This window comes from Mustelus asterias, chromosome 1, assembly GCF_964213995.1.
Source record: "Mustelus asterias chromosome 1, sMusAst1.hap1.1, whole genome shotgun sequence".
NCBI classification, from domain to species: domain Eukaryota; kingdom Metazoa; phylum Chordata; class Chondrichthyes; order Carcharhiniformes; family Triakidae; genus Mustelus; species Mustelus asterias.
Genome location: NC_135801.1, coordinates 83,396,948 through 83,410,195, shown reverse-complemented (window position 1 = coordinate 83,410,195; position 13,248 = coordinate 83,396,948). Strand labels below are relative to the sequence as shown.

General features: G+C 43.2%; 2 protein-coding genes across 2 annotated transcripts in view; one reads left to right on the top strand and one right to left on the bottom strand.

Annotated features, from left to right (window-relative positions):
- Nucleotides 1-13,248, bottom strand: part of stbd1 (starch binding domain 1) — a 59,384-nt gene that overhangs the window by 7,720 nt on the left and 38,416 nt on the right. The gene's annotated exons all lie outside the window — the stretch shown is intronic.
- The window catches only part of LOC144508316 (coiled-coil domain-containing protein 158-like), a 111,497-nt gene that overhangs the window by 68,982 nt on the left and 29,267 nt on the right, over nucleotides 1-13,248 (top strand). Inside the window, exons 16-17 of the mRNA XM_078236181.1 lie at nucleotides 5,982-6,140; nucleotides 9,236-9,328. Of these exons, the coding sequence (XP_078092307.1) occupies nucleotides 5,982-6,140; nucleotides 9,236-9,328 (252 nt within the window). The remainder of the gene's footprint in view (nucleotides 1-5,981; nucleotides 6,141-9,235; nucleotides 9,329-13,248) is intronic.

Sequence of the window (13,248 nt, the reverse complement as noted above, 5' to 3'; positions counted from 1 at the left end):
TCTTAGAATCATATTCAAATGATTGAAAACAAATTGTTGTTCTTCACTTGGTCACTCTCTGCTTAATAATGATACCTCACCATCTAATGGGGGCTTGTTGCAGGCAGGGCACACTCCAAAGCACACATTTCCATTAATACTTTGCATCTTAATCAGGTGTTACTTCCTAACATTTCCTTAGTGAAGATGTTGCTCTTAGCCACATTTTAATTTCTCTACTATGAAATACTGATATTTCTTGATAGTTTTCCTTGCATGCACTGAACAAAAACCTTCTACATCTATTCAACTTACTGTTATAAGTATAGTTATCATAATCTTCTGTCAAAGATTAGTAACGTTTTTCCAAATTTTATGTGTTCGCAACAAGTTTGACTGTAGGCACCAATGCTTCCTTTCCTAGCCAGCTTTCACTATTATTATTATTTAAATTGGCTCCAGCTTCAAGCAGGTGTATTAGTTAATGCTAAATTCTGAATTTCAGACTCGCACTGAACATCATTTGCCCTTTTGGATATCTGGTACCAATGTTTCACTGTTGATGTTTTAGAGGGGGCGATTTGCCGGATTCCTGTGAGCGTTCACGTCCCGCTAGCATCTCCCAGTGTCGGTCTGCTCCGTGCCAGAAATCGGCAGGGAGACGGGGAATAGCATTTAAGTAATATTTTACATATCACTTAAATGCTATTAGAGGGCCCGGGACTGAATTCTGCGGGCTGCTAGCCTCTCCCACCCTGCCAGAGTGTTTCACTCCAGCGGGGATTACACTAGCTCCCCACTTTCAGGGAGCTAATGACCTGACTCGCTGGAATGAAAGGGGGGCAATCGGGGCCCACCAAGGGGTCAGGTGGCAGGGGATGCACCCTGGGCATGGGCACCCTGGCAGTGCCAGCCTGTGTCCCCTGGCACTGCGATCGAGCTGGCCAGCAAACGGGAGGCTGACAGTTTGGGGCCACTGCACATGTGCAGAGCCCCACTGGTTTCAGCCTCCCAGGTGGAATAGGCCCCTCCCCCTGAAATCACGCTGGTGGCCTCGGCATTGCACAGAGTGTGGGAGATTCTAGTGTGAACTCTCATTGAAAAAAACAGCGTGAATTACTCCCATTTTCCTGCAAATTCAACACTTAGGGCCCTATTTTATCATTTTGATTTTGTAAGTGCTGAATCTGGGTGTGATTCAGGTCTGACTTGTAAACCTGCTCTCAGGTGCCCCCATACGCACTCAGCCTGAAAAAAAAGTCGCGAGTCTGCATCACGCTGTGGGCGGGGCTAATCGTGCCCAAAATGCTGCTGCTCCGATCGGAGCCTTCAACTGCGCATGTGCAGTAAAAAAGAAATTTGAAAATCTCTCCCCTGTCACATCGCTCCCGGGCTGCAAAAAGCAGATAAAGCGGCCCTGGAGCGATGGCCCCCGTAGATATCGTGCCCCCCCCCCCCCAACATAACTGTTCCCCTTATCCATCCACCCCCCCGCTACGCAGACCGATCGTGACCTGCTGCCCCCCCCCCCCCCCCGGCTCCCACCGATCACCTGCAGAGTGACAGCGGACCCCCCTGCTCCTGCACCCCCCCCCCCCCCCGCACCCCCCACCAGAGAAGGATCTGGCCCCCCCCCTCCCCACCCCACCAGCGAATGTCTGGCCCACCTCCCTCCACCCCTCTTTCCCCCCCCCAAACCACCAATCTGAGTCAGAGAGCCGCTGGAAGCTCTGAACTTACCTCTTCAGAAGCTGGACCGCCCGAAACAGACCTTTGTCAAACATGTCTGTTTTGCGCCAAACCTGGAAGGGTGACCGCGATGGTAAAGGGGGAAATGCCGGTAAGTTTGGGTGTCCAGCTCATTAAGTCAATTTAAATTCATGCAAATACATTTAAATCAAAGTCGCGCCCATTTCGGGTGTGGTGCCAATCGCAGCCATTTTCGGGCCTCGGTAAAGGGGAACCTGCGCGCCCGACTTTTACCAAGTTTTTGCGCCCAAAAACAGACGCAATGCAATGGTAAAATCGGGCTCTTGGGAGAATTCCACCCAGAATCTTCAGAATTTTATTTTTTATACTGTTCCAATTCAATCAAATCAAATCCAATTCAGAGTCTCAACAAGTTGAGACATTTCTGATCCAGGCTGACAAGACAGGGCAAGCGACCAAACCACCCTGTCCTGGGCCTGATCTACATGAGCCAAGCTGATTGGAGAAGGGGGAGGTTCCTCCTCCAAGACTTGAGCTCATTTGCATCTTAGCCAAAAGGCCGAGATGCCGCTTTTAAAAATTGCTTCATATGAAACATATGAAGCTTCAATGTAACCTAATGACCTCAATCAAGTGCAGCATCCTCTCCATACTACACTTGATCTTAGCCAAAAGGAATCTTCAGAAATGCAAAGCTTGCTCCAAGCTTCAGCCTATGGTAGGCCTCCACAGTGATCATTTCAATAATGCCCTCATCAAATGGTTGAGGCTGGCCAAGAAATGCTTTCAGATGGTGGTGGGAAGACATTGATCTGCTTATGAAACTGCAGTTTGGGAAAAAGCCCAGTGCAGAGCTTGCGTTTGTGAGCTTGCCAGAGCTGATAGGGGCAGCCAAAGAAATTCATCAACCGCAAGCAAGAAATCCAAATTTGCATTTGGACCGAGAGCTCTAGGATTCTTTATAACAATTGACATGCTTTGCTATTTGTAACCTCCATCTTGTCCTTCACTCTAGTGCATGTACAGAGGAGGGAGACTCCAGAGAATATAATTTTCAGAAGCTATGTTCACATCATTCCTTCTCCCTCCATTCAACTCCTCCTTGCCCTACCGTTCTTTCCCTTCTGAGCTTCACCTCCTACTCATGTGACTTGTAGACAATTTCATTTTGCTACTTTGCACCTTTGTATGGAGTAGCAATTGTGTTATCCTATACATTTCCCTGCAATTTATTTCAATTTAAGCAATAGGAGATTGTACACCTTCAGCTTCTCAAAGCCACTGTCCCTGACTTTTTATTTTTGCCTTGCGCAAAAATGTTGATGTGGACCAAATGAAGTGCCTGCATGATGTAAATTCACCAATTCATTGAATTGTTATCTGATGGAGATTATTGGTGAAATGTTTCACTCCTCCCCCACAGACTTTTTTATATAGCTGCATACCATGGTGAGAGTTTTAAGTTTTCCAGCCAGCTGCTTTTGGCAGAAGGTCAAACTTGGTTAAATTTAGCTAACTTCCAGAGCAGCCTTAGAAGGAGTGGTTCTGATTCAAATGGAGTTGTTATACTCTTCAAATACCAAATTGAAGGTATCGTTTCTATTTTTAATTGCATTTTAATATTTGCTATTCTACACTCAGGTTCATACCCGCATTCTATAATGAAAATATTCAGCACTTCCAGATGACGCTAAATGCCCTGAGTGAGATTAACTATGATGTTCCCATGTACATAGCTGCAATGATTATACTGTACACAATGAAAAACCTGGCAAGCTATTAACATTTTAAATACTTCAAGAATATCTCAGCTAAACAAATTGTGAAACATTTCTTACCATTTGTAGAAACATCCACAAAGTACATTCAATGTTTAATTTATATTTCCTGAATCTAGAAAATTTTAGTGTTTCAAATTATTTCTCTTCAAAAAATTAAGCCCAGGTGCCTGATTTATCAATATTGTCCTATTTCATATTTTGCATAAATAAAAATTGCACAAAAGTTTACTTGTTCACCAATGTGCAAAATAAAATTGTGGTATGCTGAAATGGAGACTGAAGACTAGAATTTCCAATTGGAATAAGGGGGGAAAAGCTTAATCCCAGATCTTCACCTACGTAGCTTCATCTTCAATTTAGTGACAGGATTTGTTTAGAATCCCAGGAAGAGCCTGTCAGATCACTAAACGAAGTATGGAAATAAGTTGTTAATGATATTACATAATGTACACAATTTGTTGGCATTCATGCAAGGCTAGCATTGATTCATCCATCTGCCCATAAAGTGGTATTCAGAGCTGCTAAGAACCATCCTTCATGGGCAGTCCAAATGAAGACTGCTTTTTTTTGGTTCGATCTCCACATTTCCTTACAGGTGATCAGGCGACCGTGTGAATTGTAGCTCTGCAATCTTTACCAATGCCCATAATTGCTGAAGCGGATTCTTTATAGTGGAAAGAAGGGACCAAAGGAGAGATGTCTAGCACATCAAGCTGAATCAGAGATGTTCTGTGCCCATCTGGAGTTAGAGGATGAGTGTCAAGAAATGCCCCTTGCATATCTGTTTGCTCTTATGGTTAGCCGATCTCTTGAAGGCCAGTTAGTTGAGTTGGCTAGATGGCTAGTGTGTTACATTGGTTTCAATCCTTTGGCTGAGGTAGACTTGGGTCCTGCCTCCTTGCCCTATCAGTAGGAAAGAATATTATGGCACTTAGCCGAGGTTCCATGAATAAATGTCAATGACCTGTCTTCAGACAGGAAATTCAAGAAAAGGAAGGAACCTTGTCCTGCAACAGGTTTAGGCCTCAACTGAAGCACTGTGGCCAATTCTGAGAAATACTTTCAGGCAAAGGAAATTTACTGGAATGATTCCAGGAATAAGATACCAGTTTTGCAGAGACACCAGAAAAACTGGAATTGTCCTCCTTGGTACAAAGAAGCTTAAGAAAGATTTAATAAAGATCTTCAAAATTATAAAGGATTTTGATGGAGTAAGTAGCAAGAATGAGTATCCAATTTGAGCAGCTTGCCTGAGAGTCCTGTAGCACTCCAATTTGCCCTATTTTCAGCTCAGCAAGTTAGAACAATGCAGTTAAATTGCTCCCCTTGCAGAAATAGTGAAACACCAAAGAATCTTGCTTAATTCCAATTAGGAAAACCACAGTGTTTATCCCTTTAAACGGCTGAAGGTGTTTAAATGTTTCAGATTTCCCACTCATAAATGGGTAAATGCCCCAAAACGCAAGCATTCTTGATGCCAGGAAGTCATCTACATTTCTTAAGATAATCCTAAAACCATGAATCACTTTACTGCAGTTTAGATGGTGCTCTTCCTACCTACATCCAATGTATCTGATGCATCTTTTCTTATCTTGGTTATTCTAGTTTTAGAAATCTTAATGCTGTCATTAAATAGTCAGTCTAGAATGTGGAAGTGAGTTTGGCTTTGAAACAACGGGTGGGATTTTCCAGTCGTGCTTGCCCCAAGGTCGGAAAATTCAGCCCGAGGTCAATGGATCTTTGCATGGTTTGTGTCCCGCCTGCTACAATTCCAGTGGCAGGCGGGCAGTGGCGGATTAACCATTAGGCTGAGTAGGCTTAAGCCTAGGGGTCCGGAAGGGAGGGGGGCCCGGGAGCAAAACAAAATTGGTTTAACCCTTTTAAGGGTGAATAAATTTTCATAACTATACCCCGTGGGTGAATTAATATAACAAATACCTATAAATAGAGGAGCTTCACCCCCGGACTTGTACTACATGCAAACAAATACAAAATAAATGCAACAGAGAGTTTATTGTCATGTATACATATTTTAGTGCATACTTAGTTACATATAGTACTTTTTTCAACATTCACCCTTACATAGTATTAGTCCCACACCGCAGCACGATGACTGTCACCACTGCCTCCAGTGCTATCAATGTATCATCAAATTCACAATCATCATCTGATAATTCACCAATATCAACATCAAAATCCTCAGCATCTAAATCACTCCCACTATCATCACTGCATAATCCATGTACTGTACATTATACATAGTACAACGATATAAGTTATCTAATGTCACTTAACATCACTTTATTCTATTCAACGAAGGGTGGGGCAGGGGGCAAGGTCAGGGGGCCTTACTAAAGCTCAGCCTAGGGGTCCGGGTGGTAGTTAATCCGCCACTGCAGGCGGGACATGAAAATTTCACACAATATCTATGATTACATTTCCCCTCTCTTCTTCCACCTCCCCTCTCTCCCAAATAAAGTTTAGTTGTTTAACCTGTTTTATGTTTTGTAGGAGAAATGCTACCTAAAAGAAGAGAAGGTTCGCCTAACTAAGGAACTTGCCTGTATAGTATCAGAACGAAACAAAATTGCTGGAGAACTTGATGCCCTGAAGTCACAAGAGAAAAGCTTGAAGGAAAAACTGGTTAGATTGGAGTCAGCACTAGAGAAGGTACCAGCTTTAATTATTAGGGGCATCTTTTGGATTCCTCAGCATTTGTACGGGGAGTGACTCCTTAAATAAACTTTGCCACCTAGTTTTTGCACCAAGGACCCAAACATACACTGACCAGCAGGTAAAGCAGATATCACTAATGTCAACACTAGGGTGGCTTTGAACCCAGGTGAGGTAAGGGAAAGGCCAGTGCTCGTTTTCTGCTCCAGTGCCAATGGTACGAAAGTAGAAATTATCAACGTTTTCACTGACATTTGTCCAATCAGTTTTCAAAAGGCCCACATGCCTTAAGTAAGGTGCAAACTTCGCAACATGGGGTAGGAGAAGGGAAATAAATAAAAAACCTGTTCCTTCAAATGACTTTTCTGCTGACCTTCCTTTGACATGATTTAGAGGAAGATCCCTTTTCACTACCATTCTTTTGCTGCAGGTGTCCCTAGTAGTTGTATGAAAAGGACATTAGATTTTACCTTTTCAAAGATTCCTTTCTTACAAGCTTTTTGCCTGTAGTAGAGGTAGTTTTGTTCACGAATGGCTCGCCTTCTCAGCCTTGGCCCTTGCCTGAGATGTGGTATCCTGAGGTTAAATGACCACCAGTCAGGGGGACTATGCCGACTTTACCTTTCACCTAAAATGTTTTTTTTGTTGTTTTTAGAGACAGTTCTTCGAACAATTAACATTGCATGCTGTTTCAATCCTTCCTTTGTAAAAAGAAAATCCTTTGTTATATCTGTTTCTTGTAGCTTCTGGGAACAGATATTTTATAGAGTGAAACCTGTAATTTAGGAATACCTATGGGACTCCTTTGTCTGCAGGTGTCATTATTTTCAAAATAGTCACTTGATGCACAGGAAAGCAGATGAGGCATGACTGCATCTTGTGCTCTATTTTCACTCTCACCTGGAATAGTGCCTAATTTGAAGCCCTGTCAGCAGGGTGTGTTTTCAGTTCACTTTATGTTTATTGTGTTTCCCATTGTTATCCCAGGGCTCAGGGCCCTGATCCTGTTATCTGCTGTGATGGCAGCCTGCACAGGACAAGGTGACTGCTGAATGACAAGAGTATCTGGCAAAGCCCAAACAAATTGGGCGGCGGGGGGGGGGGGGGGGGGGGGGGGGGTGTTGGTGATGATGGAATAGGGTTATTGCACAGCTCTTCCTTTGTATGCAGCAGCTGCTAATGTTTGAAATTCTAGAGGGCGACAGCTATGAGTACCTGAGGTGCTCATGGTATAAGGTTGTCAACTCTAGTTGGAGGCATTACGTGAGCTTTGATCATTGACTACGCCAAGTGACTTCGACAAATGTTATTGGGTTCACTTTATAAAGAAATCTCCATTATACAAAACGAGGAATTCTTGGAGAGTAGTCTGGTTGGGAAGCTTGGGTACTGCAATCTTGTGGGGGGTCCAAAGATGGAGAGACTATGGTGGCAACATTTTCCCAAAAGATCTCAAAAGTGTCAAAATGGCAAGAAAAATGGGGTGAACCACGCTGGTCTCTCAGGTGCAATCTTTTGACAGTCATCACTTTTGTGGAGAGTTGGGAGTTTCGTGCCAGCACTGAGGGGGGTGGGGCCTAAACACACCAGTGAACGAGCTGCAGAGAGCTCGGGCGCCATTTCACAAGGGCGCCCTGATCTCAGTGCACTTTCACCTCCCCACGAACATCGAGACCCTTCCCCCCTCATTGGTGGCATATTCTCCCAACCCCTTTGCGACACAGGTCACCAGCCTTCCCGATGGGTCCCCCATCGTGATCCCTGACATCCTCTCTCCCCTCCCCCCCCCCCCTCCACATTATGACCCCTGACATGGCCCCTTTCTTTTGGAGGGTCATTTTTCTTTGAATTCTCTACCACAGAGAGCAGTGGAGACTGGGTCATTGAATATATTCAAGGCTGAGGTAGACAGAGTTTTGATAGATAAGGGAGTCAGGATGACAGGGAAGAGTTAACACCACAATCAGGTCAGTCATAGGCCAGAATTATGATTGCTCAGACAGCAGCGCACGCCACCCAAAAGTGTGTGAAATTGTGTGAGAAGATCTCAAGCACACAACCTGACATCATCGCACACTTGTGTGATATTTAAGTGGGCGGGCATGTGCAAGAGTCGGAAGCATGTCTGCCGACAATCAAGTCAATTTAGCCCATTAAGGGTCTAATTAAATGCAATTTTACATGGCCCGTCTGCTTTTATGGTTGGCAGGCGGCCTGCTTGACCAGGTGGCTTTTACATTTCAGCTGCAACCTCGGTCCAGAGTGGGATGAAAGGTCAGGGCTGAAATAGAATTTAAAAAGTTGTCAGGTGACTGAAGTTTGTGTCTGAGTATGTGCTGTATAGAGAGCTCCATAGCACTATCCCCCTGAGGGGACACATTGGCAGCGCCAACCCACACCGTCTCTTTGCTTGGTACCCACCCTCTTCCCGCCCTCCCCAGCAGCACTCAGCCTTTCCCAGCACACGCTTCATGCTTCTTGTTAATTGGCTAGCCAGTGTGAAATCATATTCCAGGGCCAGCCGCAGCTCAAAATCATTTTGACTGATTTCCGGGTTCTGTACATGCACCCGATGGCACAGAGTTCATTACAGTGTAAGCTATTTGGGACTGCTAGTAAATGCCCATTTTTTTGCAGATGTCCCTTTTCTTGGACTGCCCATTTGTACGGCATATTATAAAACTAGATTCCATTTACCTTGGTGGATGGACAGTTTACTTTTAAGTCCAAACAATATCTATGCACCAACGACACTAAAAGTGATCTTTTTCAAATTTCCAAATTCATAGTCCTAATTGTGTTTATATAGATCATTTGTTCACTTATCTGAATCCTGAGTTGCAAAAGCATCAAGAGCTGGATTTGTAAAGTGATTTTGTCACATGACCACAGGTTCCTCCTACAAAACAGAAACGTTACATAGTGTCCCAGTTGGAAATCATAGAATAATAAGTTGTAGAAGTAGCTACCATTTGGAACCGCATAAAATTGTAATTGGCAATGGATTTCAGGATATAAATAATGCTTTGAATAAAACCTGCTAAGGGAGCAGCTAAACTCGACTGATTATGATTTATTTCCATGTGAAACAGGCCTGCCTCAGGTTTTCTGATTGTCAGTCAGTTATTCAGCGTCAGGAGCAGGACTTCATGCGCTTAAAGCTGCAGCATGCTTTGGAAGTAAAGGTATGAACCGTTTGCTTACTTTACGTTTTAATATTTTATGGATGCTTTGGTGTTTAATGATTTCCTTTAAATCTTAGTTTCAGTCTCTATCATTGGTACTCGATTTTTAAGTCTCTTTAACTAAACAATTTTGGGTGATTTTGCATCTGCTTTAACTACTGTAATACTTTGGGACTTGTATAAAATGGAAAGGATTGGTTTAAATTCATATGATAGTATTACTATAAAGCTTGGACTTGGCTTACAAAGTAATGACTTCCAGAGGATCAACATTTTTCACTTTACTTTGTGTGCCTTCAAGATGGGTTTCCAGAAAGGCAAACCATCATATACTGTTTAGTTTTGCATGTTGAGACTTTGAGTTTCTTTAGGGTCTGGGCTTAGTTATTTCAAATAATTTCCATTCATTGTGACTATCAGGTTAGGTAGAACCAGTCATAGAGGGCAGAATATAACACTACCACCCACCCTGGAGTGGACTTGGGGATGTGAGGTGGGTGTTTAATTAGGTGGGAAGGCTTGAGTGGAGAGCCTGTCATTTTTCAGACTCCCCCCACGCCATCACTGGGTTGATACATGGACTGGCCACCCAGTAAAAACTGGTAGCCTGGCTATGGGCTGAGGTTGGGACCTTCCTAATCAGGCACCATACTCAATGGAGGACCCTGCCGCTGACAAAGGCAGCCCTGAAGGAAAAGTCTCCCCCTGTCCTCCACATCAATGCCCCCCCCCACCCACCCCCCCCCCACCCCCCCCCCCCCACTCCCCACCCCCCACCCCCCCCACCATCTCCCTCTTCAGTGCATGCTTAACACATCCCCAGTAAGTGTAGCTCACTCACCTGGGTTCTGAGGTTTCCATGGCTGCTTCTCATCTGGCAACTTTTTCAGTGCCCACCATTCCGAGTGGTGTTTCTGGGTGTGAACACTGCCGGCCTCTGATTTAACAGCAGCTCTTGGAGACAGGATCCTATCCTGATGTCCTGAGAACCCCAACCACAGGCAGGTGATTGGAATTCCATCCCATCAGGACCCCCAGGGTTGGCACCAGCTCTCCAGCCAGTGGATAGGACCACTGCCATGGTCGTTAAATTCAGCCCATAAGTTGGATTCCAGATCAGTAACTAAAGTCGTGGACAGAAAAATATCTATGGATTGGGTTATTTATACAGACTTTCAGATGGCATTTGATACAATTCCTTCTAAGGGCTAAAGTTTAAGCTCATAGAATTGAGAATTGAAGGAGAATTATTAACCTGATTAGGAAATTGACCGAGCGGAAAAAGAAAGAGACTAAGGGATGATGGACATGTACTCTAATTGGCACACTGTAGCCAAATGTGTCTCATAGAGATTTGTTTTGGGGCTTCGGCTTTTCATTGCTTTCATTAATGAATTAGATGATAAGATGGAAAACCAGTTTGCTAATGACGCAAAGATAGGGAGCATGTAATTACAAAAGAAATATTGATTAATAAAGCGAATGGACAAAACTGTGGTACAGATTTCAATGTGAGGTCATCCACTTTGGATCTAAAATCAAATAACTTTCTAAATGATTAAAAGCTACAAACAGTGGAGACTTGGGAGTCGACATGCACAGATCATTAAAATATCATGAACAGAATATAATGGAATTCTGGCCTTTTTATCCAGAGGGCCAATAGATAAGGGGGTCTAAGTCCTGCTTCACTTATACACCTGGAGTATTGAGTCATTCTGGGCATTGCATCTTACGAAGGATATATTGGTTTTGGGGGGAATTCAGCTTGGGTTTACTGGAATGATGCCTGAACCTTAATGGTTAATAGAATGTGAATTTTTTAAACGTGATTTTTCAATTCATTATGTATTTGATCGTATGTAAAGCTATATGAAGAAATAAGCCAACCAGATATCTTGAGTTAACAAGAGTTAGATTAATTGTTTAAAAGACTCACTCAGTTAACAGTGTAAGATCTATTAAAAAAAACGTCCTGAATCCCAAAGCTATACACACGCACTAGCTTGCAAAACAGAACAAGTTACAGAGTAGAGAAGGTGGAATTGATAAGAATTAAAGTCCATGAGGAAAGAAAAATATACATTCCAATGTTCTTTTGATGGTATTTGTTGTGGCCGATGTAAAATGGCTATTTTTCTGGACACATTTTCTTTTAAACAACGATCTATCTTTTCCCAAAGTGGATGTTATGGCATTTTTGAAGTTCCTTTTGATTGAAATTCTCTTTCTTTGTGATATATTCTAAAATGTAACAGAGTTAGGATCCTGAACTTGAATACCCTGGAAAGTGAGATAATGTTACATTTTGCAGTGCTTCTTCTGTGTGTTCCTTTCTGCAGAATCCTTTTTTGCTGTAACCAACAGACGAGCAGATAATCATAGCCTTTCAGACATGGGGTTTCAACCATGTTACAGCTGGTTATCAGTACACGAAAGGGGGCAGTCCACATTAATGAAGCAGTTTGTGTCAAAGCTATCAAGGTGCCATTGAAACAGATAGGGGTCCTTAGCACCCTCCTTTGCCTAATGAGTTTCATTAGTCCTTCTCTGTTTCTGGTAACATATGAAGCCTAGTAGCTTGTTGTCTTTATGCTTTGCAGAAAGTTCAGACAGTGGCAGATGTTAAATCCATCAGGTGAACTGCCTAGACACGTCCCCTATAATCTGCTTTCAGAGGCTACGAGAAACATGGGAAATTTGTAGGTCAGGTTACTTCTGCAGTCATTTTAGAACAGTGTCTTTGCAGTTCTAGTGTCTTTCTTTCCTTTTTAAAAACAATACAAGGCCTTACACCAGTCAATGAAACTAATGACTAATAGTTCACATTGCACATGACACATCGTTGTAACAGTGCATTTTTTTCATTTGTTTATACCAGTGTTGTCCAATACACTAGCCACTAGCTACATGTGGCTAATTGCATTTTTGATTAATAAATTACTACTATTGTGTATTTGCATAATATATGCATGTGTACTTGAAACTTTTTATGTGTTCATTGGTAAAATGTTAATTTGCTACACGATGTGTAACACAAATTTTAAAAAGCCAGTCTTAAGCACTGTGAGATCACAAGCAATGTTGAGCGAAGTCATCATGGTCAGCTCATCCAATTAGAATACTCCAGGCCAATAGAAGGATCCTTGTGCATGAGATGCAAAATCCCAGTCTGCAGGTGCAACAGGTGATCAAGAAGGCAAATGGGATGTTGGCCTATATCGCAAGGGGGCTAGAATATAAAAGCAGAGCTGTCTTGCTGCATCTGTACAGGGCATTGGTGAGGCCGCAGCTGGAATACTGTGTGCAGTATTGGTCCCCTTATTTGCGGAAGGATATATTGGCCTTGGAGGGAGTGCAGAGAAGGTTCACCAGGTTGATACCAGAGATGAGGGGTGTTGATTATGAGGAGAGACTGAGCAGATTGGGTTTGTACTCGTTGGAATTTAGAAGGCTGAGGGGGGATCTTATAGAGACCTATAAGATAACGAAAGGGCTGGATAGGGTAGAGGTGGAGAGATTCTTTCCTCTTAGAAAGGAAGCTAGAACTAGAGGGCACAGCCTCAAAATAAAGGGGGGGTCAGTTTAGGACAGAGTTGAGGAGGAACTTCTTCTTTCAGAGGGTGGTGAATCTCTGGAATTCTCTGCTCACTGAAGTGGTGGAGGCTACCTCGTTGAATATGTTTAAATCACGGATAGATGGATTCCTGATCGATAAGGGAATTAGGGGTTATAGGATCAGGCGGGTAAGTGGAACTGATCAACCATGATCTTATTGAATGGCGGGGCAGGCTCGAGGGGCTAGATGGCCCACTCCTGTGCCTATTTCTTATGTTCTTATGTTCTTGAGGAAAGAAACTCAACAATAAGGAACAGCTCCAACATGACATGTTCAGGGGCACGACATGTCCAAGGGCAAG